Here is a 19,041-nt window from a genome sequence, read left to right as displayed (position 1 = left end):
GGCCCGTAGCCAGCAATTTCAAAAGGGGGGTTCTTTTTTTGAAAAAGTGGACCTTTTCCCATAAAAACGTCATGTACCTAGATCAAATTTTACCCAGAGTGGACCTTTTCCCAGCAAAAGGGGCCAAAAGGGGCGGTTCTTTCGAACCCCCCGAACCCCCCCCCCCCCCCCCTGGGTACGGGCCTGATGTATATACATGTACAAAGAGACTGACATCTAAATCTGCAATTCACCCGAGAGATGGGGATTTAAGGCGAAAGTGGGGATATCTTTATTAAACAAGGAATTAAATATCAAATTCTTTGCCTGGTGTAAGTGAAATTTTGGGTATTATGTATGGATAGGGGCATGGTTAGAAATGAGAGAGAGAGAGAGAGAGAGAGAGAGAGAGAGAGAGAGAGTTCATGTATTAAAGATGTGTCTTATATATGTATTAAAAAAGACAACGATAATAGCCAATTTATCAAATAGATTTTTAATGCAAAGTTCATTAAATACACCTTTGCCTTATGTGCATTTTACTACTCATTAGTTTGGTGTCTCGATCATCCAACAGTAAAGGCCTTCATTTAAATTACTATCTCCGTCACATTATACACGTTCACTACTGTAGTCTAGGAAAGAACACATCGTCTCGTAGAAATGGAAAAAATGACGACGCATCAGCATTTCAATGTAGCACTCAACGTGTCCAGGAAAAAGACTGAAGCTTCGCAGCAACCGGCCATTGTGTTCCTAGGAATCGTGCAGAGCAGCCATCTTGACGGATCGATCGATAGTAATATGTGTTAGCAGAAATCTCATTCCGCACGGAAAATTTGATATGCCGTTGCCAAGACAATAATGCAGCAGTCTTTATTAAGATCGAGTTAACCCAGGAATATTTGAGTCCTGATAAACCAGAGGTGCAACCATATGGGTGGCAGTATCTACTGATGCACCTTTCTACTTGGCTGTCGACGTAAACAGAAACACACAAGCAGATGACAGGTATATGCAGCCTAAGATAAGGTGGAAAGCTGTAAAGCGCAAAGGCGGTATAAAGTGGAGTCCGCGGTTAAGCTGGTGGGTGTTTCTTCGTTTTTTTCTAACCATTGTGTAAACATCCTACTTGGGCGTGTGTGTAGATTTATCTCAAACTCCGTCTTTTTGGTGTAGTTGTTTTATATGAAAAAGGAACATTTTGAAATATGTATTCATTGAGTCTACAGTAAATGTGAAATCTTATAGTCAATATGTCGACGTCTGTGGTGGACAATCACTGGGGATATTAAGTGTCTTTTCATGTTGAATATATTTTGACAAGATGACATTTTAGAAAGAGATGAAAACGAAATTCCTTTTGTAATTTTTTTATTTACTGCATTATTTTGTAACATTAGACGTTTGATATCAAGTTTTCAAGGTGGAAATTTGATTTTGCATTTAACTCTATCTTAGTTTGAATGTAGTTTATAATCTAGAAGAGAATTTCCTTCAATATATGATGTTTAAATGCTGCTGATCAAAATGATCGTGTCTTTTATACAGCACACTTTTCAATATAGTGGCATAAAATATGCATGGCTTTCAGCAGACTATACATTGTGTCACGATCGAGTTTGGCTAGGCAGACCTACAAATAAAAAAGTGGAAACTGTGCTACATTACTTCCATATCATCGTCGTTTACTTCAGATTACAATATTACAACAATTGCTCTGACAATAGCCTAGATTTTGGGTCAATTTCGCAATCAATGCAACTGCAGCTTTTAAATGATACGACCTTAAAAGGCCATTATCACCAAGTATCAATGCCGCTTAATTTTGTATCACTGCTAGCTCGTCGGTAGTTACATATTATTATGTTAAAAAAAGGCCCGTTTCGTTTGAAAATACAAAAGAAGGCAGACATACGTTGGCCATTGTTCCAATGCTTTTACATTTGCTATTTTCCGCGCATTTGTTACGGCAACTGCGCCATGACAACGGCATGCCACTGGTAAATGATCTGATAATTTGCCAGTTTTAGTTGAAATTACAGCAAATATGTATATGTACGTCATTATGCCAACAATTTTACATTTATCACTTTATGTCCATTCGTTGCAGCAGATCCGACGTGACCAGGCAATTTCGCTGGGGTAACGCGCAGTCGGCCAGTCATTTGAGCAGAGCTTATTTCAGAGAATGACGCAAGAAGGGGCCTCTGACAAGGTACATTGAATAGAATTGTAGAATATTGTACACGTACTTTATTGATTGAAAAATCCGTGAAAAGGATATTTTCGATGTCCGTGTAATTTCTTCAGATTATAATCAATATTTTGACCTACGTTGACGTGAAAGTTTCAACTCCACCAGCATAGCCTATTCATGTTGAAGGTGCAGGTGTAGGGAAGCGTTATCTTAATGCAGTTCTGAACAAAAGCGTTAATGTTTCAGGATGCACGTACAAAGCCCTCATGTGTTCAAATTACAAATATTCTTTTCACTTTATCTTTAAAAACATCATACCCTTATATATATATATATATATATCTATAAAGTGCATGTGGCCGATAACAACAGGCCTACTAAGAAGCGGAATTGGCGAAATGTTACATGTAGGAATACTCCATGAAAATAGAACTTTTTTTATGTTTTCCTTTAATGCTCAATATCGGCTTCATTTAATTTGTTCAATCAATTTGATTTCCGATACACGTTTCATTTTCATTATGTTTTCCTGTGCATTATCTCGACTCCCAATGATTTCTTTTTCTACAACTAGTCGTTATGCAGTTTATGCAAACCAAATGATAATTTATCATATTAATAAGGTATTTTAAGGTATTCAATTATAAACATTTTATATATTTTTTTTTCCAAACCTGTACGTGCTTGTAAGTGCTAGGCGCACGCTTTTTTATTCATAAGATTTTTCTATGCCAAGTGATTTTCACTTCACTCGTATTCACTCGCGTTCAGGACCATACGTTTCTTCCGAACAAATGCTACTTAATGTCATAAAGTACAAATAATTGTGTACCTAACTTACCATAAAGGAAGTAATTGGAGATTATCATGAATAAATCTATAAAAGAATAGCTGGTACAACAAGATTCAAGGAGAATCGACAATCGATCATTCAACTCTGCATATACTGTGCGATGGTTTCTGTTTGATATTGAAGCTAGCGCATATTCTTTTCTCAATTTAATATTCCCTGTTTGTTGATTTTTAGAAGGACAATTTAAATGGAATAATCTGTGCAGCGTACGGCCCGTAGGCCTAATTTACTTGTCGGTTTTGTTTACTGCGTGTTTTCAAAAACAGTCTCTATTCTCAGAAATATTTTAACATAAAACAGAATGGCGACCTCTTTCGCGCTAAAAGTAGAGTTCATATTTCTTAACATGGTTTCTTGGCTTATTGTGCATTTGCCAAGTTCATTTGGGCATTGTGATTTATGAAATCAAATAACGTTTGCTTACATCAGATACGCGCTGCTCTGGAATGATTAAGATTGTGTCCGTTTCTCAGAAGTTCTGAACATCTCAGAAATACATAGCATCTTTTTTTTCACCTGACAAGGTCAAATCTAAGGAAAACCACAAAAATCTATTTTGCTCCTCGTATATCAGAACAATAGGCGTCATGAACATAATACAATACATGAAGCCTGCAAGGACAAGAGGTTGCGTGCAACGGTTAACTTAAATTTCGCTGCTTATTGGAACTCTCAGATTGCGTGCTGCACTAAATTAATTCCAGGACTCACTAAAATATGATATTTGATTACTTTTCTTAAAACCCCAATGCATCATTATTTGATGCTTAATTGCAGGGCCGGAAACCGAAAGATTCATACTATTGTGTTTTCAAAGGTTGTTTCTAAAAAAGTGTATAGTAATTAATTTAGTTCCGTAGTGGATAAAAAAAGTGTTTTCACGTTAACATATCGGCAACTGGCAAGGAAAAGAATTTTTTCTCCGAAGTTGATGCATCGTTTAATCTACAAACATTACCAGGAATATAGTTGAGTATGCAAATGATATACGCATGTAAAACTGAGGTTTATATGTTTCTAATTATTTCAGACTAGAAAGTTCCCTTAAAAAAAATATTAACCCTTTTTGCACCAATGGTATTTTAGGACGAATTTTTTACTTTGCCTTCCGTCAACATTCATGAATAGTTACATCTGAGGATTGAGAACAGCTTGTAAATCACAAACTTTTCTTGTGATCGATTTTTATTCCTCGTGATCACAACAAATCAGCCTTCGCACATTTTCCTCTCTGACGGCCGACCTTTATAAACGTCTCTCCCTAGAAAATAACAAATGCTTTAACCATCAATCAACGCGTCCCTCATTTATTTATTCCTTTCGAGCCGAAGCAGCTTTTTTACACGTGATTTAAACGCCCTTACTTTGCCTCCTTAATTCAAATGATTTCTATTAACTTAAAAATAGCATACTGGTTATTCTTTTTAGCCTTGCTGAAAAGCCAATCCCACAGAATGCGCTGATGCTAGCAAGATTGAATTTCACACTTTGTGTCATTAGCACCGATGCTAACATTGCCAAAATCGATTTATAGACTATGTGTAATCTTCCATGGGCACTCTGCGACAACCCACGCTCCGTATTTCAACACTTCTTGCTACACAGATAATATACTAATAGTCCTAGTATATTGTAGCGGTAGGCTTTGCTGAATAATGTATCACCCTGAAACCTGTTGTGAAGAAGTGGATTTTAGATAGTGCCGTTAATTGTGTTTATTAGTAGAATGTTAGATCACGATATCGCCCAGTGATTGTGTAGGTAGATCCCAGGCACATTCCCTTAATGTTGAATTAAGTTTAGTTAGTTACTATAGGTTTTTTTTTTATGAGATGCCTTGGTTATAGAATGCAAATGATTTCCCTCAGGCAGTTGCCGTCACATTTATATGTGATTATAATCGGACCAGTACTGACGTTTGGCCTGCTTCATGTATTTGTATTTTGGCATTTTCGATGTCATTAAGGAGACACAATTTCGTAGTTTCCTTAAACAATTAAATTTTATTGAAATAAGAATGCTTTGAAAATTTGTTAGGTTGTCCATAGTATGCTTCGATCAAAATGAATATATATATATATATAGCTTTCTAAGGAATATATGAACAACCTGAAAATTAAAAGTGATAATCAGAAACCGACATTAAGGAAGTCTATAGTAGTGTTATCATTATACTGCTCCCCAGGCTTATTAGGCCATACACAGTGCGGAAACTTTGTTGATAACAAGTATTTGCCCGAAGCCCACATGTTAAGTATCTAAGTCAAAATGATTTGAACTACCCAAGACCTTAACTGACAGATGTTTGCCTTCAAATATTGATTTTGTGTCGGTTTTGCGGTTGGTGTGTTTTGCAAAAACACTGTAGGTCTCCGCGGGCTTAAGGGAAGATAATTGAAGGAATCTCAGTAATGCTTTACATCGTATCAATGACTCTTTTATCATTTTTTCATTGAACCTATATCTGCCTGCACTGAATTTGATTGGATTCGTGATACGCGTCTAGGAGGCACTCGGGGCTTTGTTTCCGAATATGTCAATTATTTGACGAGGCTAATTAAGTAAACAGTATCGATCCGACCCCAAGCAAAGTTTTAATATATAAATGGTCCACGTTAAATGCACTCGTACAAATTTCCAAAACCTAACAGAGAGAGAGAGAGAGAGAGAGAGAGAGAGAGACGCTTCCCTTCATTTACCCATGAAAATACCCTGCCTGCATGGTGATAAAATTTATTGACATTTTTGACTTATTACAATTCTAAAAAAGTGAAACTTTCCCTTAACTGCAGCAGAGCACTGTCGTAAACTCGATTAGGTCAGCAGGATGCATTCTGTGCAATTTGTGCATGTCACATCGTTTATAAAGCAGGGCTATCAAATGTCATTTTTAAAAATTAAATTTGTTCAACAAAGTATATTTCTTGTATAAACAGTACATTATATTAACAGTATACTTTGTTCAGCAAAGGATATTTCTTGTATAAACAGTATATTGTTCTAAATGCATTACTTGGCATTTAATTTTCCATGGCAATAGCTTGTTAAGAGTAAAGCTGTCTCGTATCAAATGGCAATTTTATTATTCCAACAATTTACAGCTAATGCTGTTGTTCCAAGGGTTGTTTCAGAACTATGGTTTTGTTAAGTTAGGTTTCATATACACATGTACCAGGTGGCAAATAACAAATCTATTCCCTTTTAGTGTCAATGTTGATGTTCCAAAGACTGATTCAGAACAATAGTTTTCTTAAATGTTGTAACATATACCAGGTAGTAAATAATATATATGTTCTCTTTCATTGTCACTTTTATCCAAAATGACAGTTTCTTCAAAGGATTGTTTCTGATTCTTTTCCTGCTAAAATTTTGATAACTTAAATTATCATTTAATTGATTTGATTTTTTGTACCCTTTTTTAGAACGATGGTTACATCAAGAAGATGCTTAAATTTGTCTCAGGATGCGACTGGTGTGAACGCTGCTGCGACTGCTGTCTCCCACAGACCCCCAACGTCAAAGTTACCAAACAGGACATCCAGTACGTCACCGTCAGAAGACCCATTTCAAAATCACTATCCGAAGACAGTAATGATGAAGACAGCACGGGGAGCCTCGGCAGTCTAAGAGAACGAGTCGGGATAGAATTGGAAAGGGAAAGGGAAAAGGAAAGGGAGAGGGACAAATTCCGGACGGAATCTGTGAGTTCGAGTAAATCTCGGCATGATTCGTCAAGCTCTGGGTATGGTTCAGAGTACTCTGTGCCAAGGAGGTCCAGTGTTACGCCTGTGATTGAGATGAAACCTATAGAATTCTGGGCAGCCAGAGAAAATGTCCAGCCCCGCTCTCCTCGAACTAAAATGCCCAGCACTAGTGAATTTATGGAGAGCTTCAATAAAGATCTTTACGAAGTCGTTGAAAACCAGAGCGAAGAAAGTTTAACAGATGAAGAGAAACTCACTCGGTTTCAATTAGGACAGATTCGCTTTAGCCTACAGTATGAAATACCCACAAACACCCTCATGGTGAAACTCATAGAAGCCAAGGAATTGCCCCCGCCATACTTTTTGGACGAATCCAAAATCGACATGGCGCGTTCTAATCCGTATTGCAAAATCTGTTTGCTGCCAGACACAAAGAACTCCCAACAGTCGTCCGTGCAAAGGAAAACCCAGAATCCAGTGTGGGAAGAAGTATTCTCGTTTGAAATTCCATACAAAGAACTCCAGAACAGGACGCTACAGATCCTGTTAAAAGATTTTGATAAATATTCACGTCACTGTATTGTGGGTCAAATGCAACTGCCCCTGTGTAACACAAATCTCGTGAAAGGCCTTCACATGTGGAAACCCTTGGTGCCTGGGCCTAAGGTGCGTACACCTATATCACGCTTGTAAGACTCGTATCATTTTGCTTATTTCAATATTTCCTTATATTAAGGGCCAAATTATTTTGCGAAATCTTTTTCCTTATATCTTATGGAGGAATGCACCTCAAAACTGTATCCCTCTTGAAAGCAGATCAAGGGCGCTCCATGCCTTTTGGTAGACAAAAGTGCCCTTACCAAAAAAAAAAAAAAAAAAGCAAAAATGCAAAGACCTTGAAATTCAAACTGTAAAATATCTCATACTGCAAGGTTATTTATTACCTTTGCAGCAGAGGCAAAAGCTGGATTGATTTTTGCTCCCCCTCCATCCCTTTTGCATTATGTTTACTGTGATTAGATGACTTGGTCATTAAGCGAAACAGCGGTATTGAATCCACTTTATTCAGAAATAGGCCTATTCCATCCTGGGTATTGGCAATTTTACCGTAAAAATGAAATATTGTCCAAGTTCAGACGTTTCTGACAACCTAACATTGACGTGTATAAAAGGCCAAATTAAAGTAATGATACATTAGGCATATAATAACAAGTTGTGTAATCTGTTTTCTTTTAAGAGTCAGAACCCATTTCCAGGAAATCGATTAAGACTAGAAAACGTTAATTTTCCGATTTTATAACATTGAATGCCAGGGATAAATCATTAGCAGATGCGGGGGTGGACTGAGTAGTTTTTTCAAAAGGAAATGGCGGATTCAGTCAAGGCGCCCCTTTCCAAAAAGCGAAGAAAAGACTCTCACGACTGCCAGTAGAAAAAATTGTTAATGTAGACAGTGGTCAAAAAGGCCTAGAAGTACTAAGTAATTTTAAAAAAGTATCTTGACTTTAGCTTGGGAAGTGGGTAAGTGGGAAAATATGAAAGAGAGAATGAAAACATAGCAGGGACCCGTTTTCTGAATTAAACTATTATATTGGAATGTTTTTAAAAAGTTAGATAACACTCTGCACAATTGATTGGCAATTGTTCTTTAATTTCCCTAAATATGAAGCTAATAAGAACGGTATCACTATATGTATATGTATAGGCTATACATGTATTAGCCACTCTATAATATATGTTTCCATTTGCAGGAACACTTGGAACTAGGAGAAATTCTTATTTCTCTAACGTATCTACCAAGTGCTGGCAGACTGAACGTGGATATAATTAAAGCCAAACAACTTATACAGACTGATCTCGTCGGAGGTTCAGGTATGGTTTCGATTTATTGGAATGAGGTTTTAGTCGTATCTTTAGAGTACCTTCGCTGTTTCATTCAAAATTAATCAGACTGTATTGTGTGGTGAACTGGAAACGTAGGTAATAACATTATTTCTGACATATTTGATTGAATAACATGCTGTCTTCATGACACCGTCATCCAATGAAGGAAAATGAAATGTTCACTAACTAATCAATCTTGTGTCATTGGGAGTTGCAGGAGTTACACAATTGCTGTACTCTTTAGCTTCACATTGCTGCACTAATACCCTATTTTCAGATCCGTTCGTGAAAATCAGCTTACTGCATTACGACAAGCTAATTAAAACGAAGAAAACAACTGTCAAGAAAAACACTATAGATCCTGTTTTCAACGAGAGTTTCAGCTTCAACGTGACACCCCAACAGCTAGAGAACACAAACCTGGTCGTTTCGGTTTGGGACTATAACTCCAAGAGTAAGGATGATTTTGTAGGCAGGGTCGTCATAGGCAAACATGCATCTGGCCCAGAACAGGTGATGCATTGGAACCGGATGATCCAGTCTCACCGCTCTACCGTCGCTAGTTGGCATGCCTTGAAGACAAGGGAAGAGTGTGACCAGCTGGCGCCGGCTTCTATCGCAGTACCATGAACACAAGGCCCCCCAGTTCAGCGTTCTTTTAATCGCTGTGAGAAATAGTCCCTTGATATTGTTTATTCCGCGACTGAGTTATACTTATGTATTTCTCTCATACAGACTACCACTCATAGTTGACGGTATCAATAATATATATGTATAGAGAGTAGGTCTATGTGGCGAGTTCGAATTGTGCGTAAAGCAGCGCGCACACAAAAATATTTCATCTCTCGAGATGTGGGTCGATTTGTCTCAATGTAGACGTGTGCACGGTCTAGATCTTACAAGTATCACATATACATAAGTGCAAAATACCATTGAGTCACACATTAAAGACCATGCACTATAACGCCATATCATATGTTTCATTATGTTTCAAATGCAAGCTTGCATAGCATAAAAACATCGAGTTTACAATAGACATCGTCTACCAGATTGATGGACCCCCTCTCACAGGCCTAAGAAGCAACCTAAGATATGAGGTACCTACTCGAGGCATTGATTCGTTGGTCAGCCTTGCCTTGGACATAATAACGTTATTATGTCCAAGGCCTTGCCAAATATAAGTGTTACCTGTAGTGCTGTGCCACTAATATCTGTTATACAAGGCGACTAGCAGTTTTCCTGAAACTAATTAGTGCGAACGGATTATCCAGATTAGCCCACATGCAACAACAGTGAAGTGCGTGTGAATGTAACCTTAAATACGTGTATAATTGCCAAGCGCATGAAAAACGAAGAAAAAGTAAGGGAGTTCTCTCGAATAATCGTAACTTATTAACCTCTGAAACTTTCTGTATATCAGATTTTTCTTTGCAAGTTAGAGAGAACGGCCCAATTGTACAAATAATTTTCCACTGCATTCAGGAAAATGGCACATCACCGCCACAAAACATATAATTAATTTGACGAATTAATCTGGAGTAAATATCCTATGTACACGAGAACCATCTTGCCTACAAGTAAAAATGCATACTGTTAAGTGGATGCTACATGTATTTCCCTAGGGTTGTGAAGGTGTTCTTGATAGGATAACAGATTTCATTTAGTTTATGGCACGAAGGCGTATGATTAAGTTTTCAACGATCACATATGTAGCAGTGCTGCATCTCTGTCACTTATGTTAAAAGCTATATGTGAATATGACAAAGGGGGATATTGTCAGAAATGTTATAGAGCCACATTCAAGCTCAATCACACACACACTCAAACGGGCAATGGCACTCACTACATCATCAAAGAATTGTCAAGTCAGTCCGTTTGGTTTTAAAAGCTGTTGAAGTACACACAAATAAGTAGTCCAATGATAAACAGCAAGTTTACATTAGCTTTACAAGTAATGGTTTAAATGATGGAAGTTCATTGTAGCCAAGACAACTTGGCCGAAGATTCCTCATCGACCGTAGAACTTTCCGACTTCATCTGCAATTGAATTGTTCGGATTGAATTGTGCATTGAGTGTATTACTATTAGGTATAAGCAAATGAGTATTATATATAATGATTATATAACCATCACGGTTTATAGTAGTAGTAGTATTCTATTCAACATGTAATTACTACTGCTAATATCAACAGTAGTAGTAGTAGTAGTAGTAGTAGTAGTAGTAGTAAAAATATTCCATACAATATATTACGTGCTTAATACTGTGATTAGACATAAAAGTAAATATGTACAGTGAAACGGACTGTTTACTGATCTGCAAAATCAAATAAGGAGTGTGAGATATTTGCATGAGTACATTATAAATACTGATATCAATTATTCCTCTGTATGTATGATATTGTGTGAACATTGTTAAACGTCACATGAGGCAAAAATAATAATAAAAAAATAACCACGGCTAACGAAGGAGTATAATTGTTTTATTTCTTCATTGGATATGCTTTATCCACATGCTTAATAATTTTTCACTCCTTTTCATTCCCATAGCAATGGGCAACGCAAATGTTTTTAATATTCTGAGTTAACTACAATTTAATACCTAGATTATCAGCATGCCTTGACCGTTTCTAGTAACTTCATAGTTAGTTCCAAATATTTCTGAGTCCCAAAATACCATCCACTTCAGACGTTCATGGTCACTGAGTTTCAATTGAATTATACGTTTTAACCGGGATGCAATTAGGTTTCAGGGTGAAAGAAGGCCTGATTATTGTTTTGTTTTTATTATCCCTGTGGGGCAAAATTGATAAAGATAATTCAGTGCTAAACCTATTATACGATCGGTAGACGACACGATCTGAGCGTTTAACGTGATTTTAAAAATTGCACAATCTTGTTAGTCGCCTGATTGAACGAATTAATATAATCGGTTTGGCATTTATATTATATATTGATAAATCTGTAAACAAAAGCAGGACAAATCTTATGTAACGCTTCACTAGCTTACTGCTATGACTGTCCTTGGCTTGCTTGATACTGATCTTGAATTCAGTAAAAAGAAAAAAACACTAGAGACCACTAGCATCTAGTTGCCCTTTGCACCGGAATCACATTTAGAATGCCTGGGTTCGGATATCAGTCGATGCGCCGTCCCTTTACGTCGAATACCATTTCTTGACACCTGGCCTCTTTCTGAAATTGACAAATACCTCTTTCATTTTTGTGGAGAAACTTTGGTAAATATTGTGTAGCTTTGAAGATTATGTAATAATAGGCCTACTGATGTCGCTTTTTTCTGTTTTTAATAAGGATGTAGGCTGAAACCGCCTTTTTCTTTAGGAAAGAATCTACGTCCTTCCTTTTCGCTTATTAATTTTAAATTAAATTTGTATAAGTCGCATTTAAAAACTTTATAGCCATATCTAAAGAGACAAAAGAAAAGTCACCATTTATTTTAAGTATTCGTATCAAGCAGAAGACACATTTGCTTTGCAAAAGACCTTGCAATAGTCACGATCCAACTTAAAATTAAGTTTAAATGCCTCAGATGTCTATCAAGGAGAACGTGACATACAACAATGTCACCGGAATGTCTTGCTTAATTACATGTGCAAAAATGCAACTTTAACGTCACCTTCACCCCATATTCAGACGGTTTTTATGTAAATAAAACTCCATTTTTACTATTAATGATTCTCTGTCCTTCAATAACCACTTGTTAACAGAACGTAGAGATTTAATAGGCGCACTGCTTCGACCACGTTCGCATCATGAAAGTCAGCGGCCTGAAAGTAGCGTTTTTGTTTATTCTTTCTCTCGATGGATTGTGTGCACACTTCACGTATTTGACGCAACATCAAGTGAGTTATACTAAGACGCTGCTGTCACGCTTAATGATGAACACGGTGGACACAAAAAACGGGGAAACATTCCACCCACTTATCGCAGGCTCTGTGCGACTTGGTTTCCACGATTGTGTGGGTGGGTGTGACGGTTGTATTAATCTGAACAACCCAGATAACGCTGGTTTGGATACTACTTTCAATGCACTGAATGATTTATATGCCAGAGAGCGAATTGATCAGATAATGTCTAGAGCTGATTTTTTTGCCCTGGCGGGAATAGTTGGAGCAGAAGTTGGTTCAAAGATGAAATACGGGATGAATCCAATGCAGTCCAGAAGAATGCCTTATTTTGCGTTCGACCGTAGCCCCTATTTTGGTTTCCGTGGACTTTTTTACGGTTTCCCACATCATTACCGCTACAAGAGACACTTTTATGGATTTTCGCGTCCCCGATTTTCTACCAGATGTTTTACGTATCCGTGCATACCATTTCGCTGGGGAAGAAGAGACTGCCCAACATCACCTATAACTACAGAAATGCGAGTTTTCCCGAACGCTTTAGGAAACCTTACGGAAACTGTCGATTACTTCCGAAGAGTCTTTGATCTCAACCCCGAACAGTTAGCAGCCGTTTTAGGTGCTCACACTTTGGGAGATGCAGGGAAAGATGCATCTGGGTTTGACGGCGAGTGGGTTACAGAAAGAGATGTCTTCGACAACGAGTTTTACCGTGTTTTATCAGATCAAACTCAACTTTGGGTGCAGGAAAATGAAAACCCTGATGATCCAAACAAACCCAGATGGCAGTGGAACGCCAAGAAAGGCAAGGAAGGTGAGAAGGGGTTGATGATGCTCAATACGGATATGGAATTGTTCAAAAACACCTCACCTAATAGCGAAGGAAGAGTTACGTCTTGTCCTGCTGATGTCTCGACATGTCCGTCGTCACGTTTAGGTGATAGAGTGAAATTATACGCAAGCAACAATGCCAAGTTTTTGGAAGACTTTTCTGTCGCATACGGGAAAATGCTGACCACTGGCTATAAATCGTGGGAGCTGCGATACCCTTCCCTATACTAAAGTGTAAAATTCGTCTAAAATGATTTTGGAAACTATGTTTATAATTTCATTTTAAAGATGCATACAAAGGGATTGTAGTTTCCCTGTAACGCATTTAAATCACTACTACTAGTTTTTTACACAACTCAAACCAAGTCCACATGCCGATGGTTAAACCAAATTAATAAAAAAACTGCACTTCGCTCAAATTTCACGTCTTAAATTTGATCTACTTATAAATGCGTCTCTCCAGTTCGTAAATGTCCGCCAAACGTACTTATGCATATGCCTGGCATATCCCTACAGTTGCACGCGCAATAGCATAATTATTCATATAAGAGTTGGCAAAAACAATCGATTACTGTATGACATGCCTCCTCGCTTTGTATGCATCTTTAAGCAATCAATCATAATGAAGAAGTTCTTTTGACACTACACCGACTTGTGCAGTAGAGCATGTATCTCCTTTTCTTTCTAATGTATCTTAACAGGTATTTTATTGCTCCCCAGGTACTCGAGATATCAGAAATACAAATGTGGAAAATGATTAACAATTCAGTTGCAGAAAAATGGGCGGTTTTTGCACATATTAGTTTCCCAAGTTACATCAATGAGTCAATAAAATTTAAGTTTACAGTTATGAGCGTTGTTTGAACTTGCCAGCCTTAATAAGAAATAAAAGGTGGTTATAGATTTAAAAAGACTAATGAAAACACACAGAAAAGAATGCACAAGCACGAATAAGTTCATGTTCCCGAAATTTTACTAGAATCAAAAAAATATTTTTTTATATTCGTATCAGAATACCTAACTTCTTTCAGTGCCCATGGATACATTTTGTGAATGTGTTTTATGTTCTATTTAATTGAAAATATTTGGAGGCAAACTAATATGTGACCTGATAGCTTACTGAATGTTCTCACACGTGGGCATTTTGTGACCATTTTGTGACATATTTCCATCTTATTATATCCGAACGAGAGCTAATAATAAACGAATAAGTAAATACGTGAAGAAATGAAAAAACAGATAAATAAAACAATGTATAGACCTACGTGTATAAACTCTGATGCAAATATAAGCACATATTCCAGATGGAAAGCTGCACACTTATATGGAATAAACCCAGATCACAGCATCTAACAATTAGAGAGAGTTGCATTAATAACAAATCGTTAACCAATCTTGATCATAGATTTTGCCATTTTTGCAAGTCGGGCAGTTAAGGGGGATAACAGCAGTTTTTAACGTCGTAAATTGATAGCAACACAACCTCTATTATCAGCATGTTGCTACTGTTCCTACTAACAACAAAGGCATGATGTTCATAAACGTTATTTCTCGATAAATACTAAAACCGTGAGTGCCCAAATTGGCAAAATGCCCATCCACTTCATAGAGGCGTTTTGTGGAATAATACATTTAAGCAGCAATAGAATTAAATTTCGAGGAGATGACGTGGTTATAATTACTTTATATAATCCCTTGGCGCCAGCTCCCACCTCCCAAAAATTAGTAAAGATTGTGCAGTGCTAGCTTTTAAAGTGTTTTCCGGTTGGGAAACAACAGCACATTTATCGTGATTTTAACAATTGCATGGAGTTATTTGTCACCTATACGATGATTAAATGGAAAAAGTAAAATCTTTTAGTGAAATTTTCCTAACACAAGCAGGGAAAATTTTACGCTTCGCTTCCTTACAGGCAACGCGGTGGATGTCTATGTAAGACCATGGAAATATATCGATATATTATTATGGTGATACATATCTTGAATTTTGAGATGACTAACTGCTAAGGGTTGGGTGAATTATCAAACATCTATAACTGATTTTTAAAAAAATAGACATAACAGTTCTAAAATTCGGGGTATATCTTCAGATATATGGCCATTCCTGACCGTGCCCTCAGACGTGAATTTTGTTGATAAAGGGCATCAAGGAGGAACAGATATCACCTTGTCACCTCACCCGCTTCGAAAGAATTTCAGGAAAATATCGTAGCTATCGTACAGTTTGAAGATTCCTTTGTTGTGGTGGAGGGCGGCAGAGACGGATATATTTAGTCTTTACTTTAGGAAAAGACGACTCAAAAATGACACTTCTTCCAGGACAGTCTCCTCCCTTATCCACTTCTTAACTAACATATTCAAAGTTATTCAAAGCCTCATATGAAAGGAAACAAAAGAAGTGTCGCTTTTTATTTTACGTATTCGCATCGAGTTCAAAGAACACGTGTTTTGCATAAGACAACATGATAAGACCGTGGCTAGAGTCACGTTCTTGGTGCACTGCACCTGCATTAAAATAAGCCAGTCTGTTTTAATGCCTATAAAATAACTTCTGAAGTGTGAGCTAGGCATCTTAACATATATATGCCTTGTACATTATTTTGAGAGGCAGCACCACAACAAGGCCTGTCATAAAATAGTGAAATTGATACAGCCATCACTCTTGGATACAGAATAACAGAAATAGCTGAGATGTTTTAAAAGCGCGCTGCCGCACGCGCAAACACACGTATGTACACACACATCTGCGAAGAAACGTTGAGACAAAATTAAAAGAAAAACAAAAAGCACAAATCACTTCATTTTGAAACACAAATTGCTATCTTTTCATGTCATACAAACAATTGCTTGATAATTGCTAAGTGATCAAAAGAGTGAAAACCTCAGCAAAAAAGTTTAACGTACTGTCTCTGAAGGCCAAGGCCCACAGTATCTTTTGAGTCAAGGTGTTCCGTTCAAGGGGAAAATCGTGACATTAAATGTCATCACCTGGTTTTTTATGGGTGTCTTGTTTTTGGTGCAGAAAGTTTACTTCCACTTCAGATTGACATCGTATTCACGCGAGAAATGACTTTTGCTAATTAATTTCTCAATTTTTGACTATAAATTGGGATACACTTCTGTGCACTTTACTAACTAGACGTTGCTGCTAGCTAATAGACGGAGGGTGACAATTCAGTTTCGGCCACATGGGCATGATGAACATCACAGGTTTGAAGGTACTCACTCTGATAATTCTTTCTCTAAATGGATTATCCGCGGGCTATAAGTGCTTGACGCAAACCAAATTGCGTTATACCAAGACGCTGCTGTCAGACTTAATGATAAACACGGTGGACACAGAAAACGGCAAAATATTCCATCCACTTATCGCAGGCTCTGTGCGACTTGGTTTCCACGATTGTGTGGGTGGGTGTGACGGTTGTATTAATCTGAACAACCCAGATAACGCTGGTTTGGATACTACTTTCAATGCACTGAATGATTTATATGCCAGAGAGCGAATTGATCGGATAATGTCTAGAGCTGATTTTTTCGCCTTAGCGGGAATAGTTGGAGCAGAAGTTGGTTCAAAGATGAAAAGTGGGCAGAGTCAAGTGCAATCTCCACGCATACCATTTCGTTGGGGAAGAAGAGACTGCCCAACATCACCAATAACTACAGAAATGCGAGTTTTCCCGAACGCTTTAGGAAACCTGACGGAAACTGTCGATTACTTCCGAAGGGTCTTTGATCTCACGCCCGAACAGTTAGCAGCCGTTTTAGGTGCTCACACGTTAGGAGATGCAAGGAAAGATGCATCTGGTTTTGACGGTGAGTGGGTCATAGAAAGAGACGTTTTTGACAACGACTTTTATCGTGTTTTATCAGATAAAACTCAACTTTGGGTGCAGGAAAATGAAAACCCTGATGATCCAAACAAACCCAGATGGCAGTGGAACGCCAAGAAACATAGAGAAGGCAAGGAAGGCATCATGATGTTAAATACGGATATGGAATTGTTCAAAAACACAGCACCTAATAGTGACGGAAGAGTTACATCTTGTCCTGCTGATGTCTCGACATGTCCGTCGTCACGTTTAGCTGATAGAGTGAAATTATATGCAAGCGACAATGCAAAGTTTTTGGCAGACTTTTCTGTTGCTTACGGGAAAATGCTGACCACTGGCTATAAATCGTGGGAGCTGCGATATCCCTCCCAGTACTAAAGAGTAACGTTTATGCAAAACATTTCAATGAAAACATATGGCGATAAACATTATCTTCCCACACCACAATGACGCGTTCTGGCTTTTTTTTAATTTTTTTTTGTATAATCTTTCCTATGCACTGCATTTTAATGCTCTCAAAATACCGAAAAACAAAAAAGGAAAATGAAAACTGTTTGATAGAAAAAAATTGCTAGGGCGGTGGCGCGAGGATAGCGAAATATTTATGTAGAACAGAAGACAATTAGAATTTTATTATAACATATAGGATTCAAATAATATTTATTGTTTGCTTTGTTAGGGGAGAAACGGCATAATCTGTACCTTCAAAGCTTGGGCACGTGCCTGCTGTGCCCCCTTGGATACAGATAATTTGTTTTTAAATGCGAGTCTCGTTTTAATTAATCATTTCTATGGTCATGGTGAAAGATGCTCATAAATAAAATGGAATATGGAAAAATAAATAGAACAATGTATACGCTTTAAATAATAAAGAACACACACATACAAATATAGATCTTTCTTGTCCTATTGATGCTTGGTCATGCCCATCGTCACGTAAACCTGGTGTGACAAATATGTTAGTCTTGCGTAAGTCTGTTCCCCCATCACTTTATACAGGTGACATTAGTGCCATATAGGCTACTTATCCCAATCCACCGACCAACCCTAACCTGTACTAACAATATGGGACGCCAGACTTCCAATCCTAGGACTACCGTTCCTGTCACACCGGCAGAGAGAAACTAGCTGCTCGCGAATAAGCCAAGTTTTGGAAGGTCTAGGCATAGGCCTACTGAAAAAGACTGCTCAATGGCTATAAATCGCGATAACTAATACCTATACTAAAATGCCGCATATATTTAAAACGATTTTATGGGGACAATATGATAATGTGTTAATTTTCAATAATAATAATAATAATAACAATAATAATAATAATTAAAAAAATAATAATAGAAAATTATCTGTCACGAAAACTCATTTAAGGCCCCTGAGCTGGCTATGTAAATAACCAGATGTGTTAATAGATAAAACCATTAAATAAAAAAAGAAATAGGTAGGCCTATTTTTGCATGTATTTGCCAGGTTTCCTCAATCGATATTTAAAGACGAAAAGTCCTAATGAATAATAGACTATTCATAAACGTTAATAAAGGAGTAATGTGCAGGTGTACGGAAATGTAGGCCTATGTAAGAGTTAGAGGTGATGAGGAAATTGATTACTTGCAGGATATTTGTCTCCGCCTTTCACACGACCTCATTTTCAGCCAAACCCAGGTTCCGCACACTAACGATAACAGTTGTCATTTCATAAAAAAATAAAAAATAAAATAAAAAATAAATAAATAAGTAAATAAATAAATATTTACTTTTTAAAGTCAGTGTCGCTCACATCTAGCGTAGGCTAATAGGCCTATTTGCATCATCAGTAGGCCTACCCTCCAATATGAAAAGAAATCAATAGTAATCAAAGAGACACAAAACAGACAATGAAAATGTTACAAAAAATGTGCAT

The 19,041-nt window shown here is 37.4% G+C and overlaps 3 protein-coding genes across 4 annotated transcripts; all 3 read left to right on the top strand.

Annotated features, from left to right (window-relative positions):
* Window positions 1-558: 558 nt before the first annotated feature.
* LOC106174970 (synaptotagmin-17) lies at window positions 559-11,082 on the top strand. Of its 2 annotated transcripts, none has more exons than XM_013556750.2 (5): window positions 559-1,065; window positions 2,096-2,197; window positions 6,455-7,402; window positions 8,488-8,608; window positions 8,898-11,082. In XM_013556750.2, the coding sequence occupies exons 2-5, from the start codon at window positions 2,171-2,173 to the stop codon at window positions 9,248-9,250; spliced, it is 1,449 nt and encodes a 482-aa protein (XP_013412204.1). In that variant the 5' UTR covers window positions 559-1,065; window positions 2,096-2,170; the 3' UTR covers window positions 9,251-11,082. The 2 variants fall into 2 exon arrangements, with proteins under 2 accessions (XP_013412204.1, XP_013412205.1); XM_013556751.2 differs by having other exon boundaries at window positions 2,093-2,197.
* A 1,434-nt stretch (window positions 11,083-12,516) lies between these two features.
* Window positions 12,517-13,545, top strand: LOC106174944 (putative ascorbate peroxidase). The gene has a single exon (XM_087004377.1). It carries the CDS (start codon window positions 12,517-12,519, stop codon window positions 13,543-13,545), a length of 1,029 nt encoding a protein of 342 aa, XP_086860503.1.
* A 2,957-nt stretch (window positions 13,546-16,502) lies between these two features.
* On the top strand, window positions 16,503-17,522 carry LOC106174947 (putative ascorbate peroxidase). Its single transcript, XM_013556728.2, has one exon. It carries the CDS (start codon window positions 16,503-16,505, stop codon window positions 17,520-17,522), a length of 1,020 nt encoding a protein of 339 aa, XP_013412182.2.
* The last annotated feature ends 1,519 nt before the right edge of the window (window positions 17,523-19,041 follow it).

Source organism: Lingula anatina, chromosome 2 (genome assembly GCF_051362555.1).
Source record: "Lingula anatina isolate TDL-2025a chromosome 2, LinAna3.0, whole genome shotgun sequence".
Lineage (NCBI taxonomy): Eukaryota > Metazoa > Brachiopoda > Lingulata > Lingulida > Lingulidae > Lingula > Lingula anatina.
This window is presented reverse-complemented; position numbering and strand designations above follow the sequence as displayed.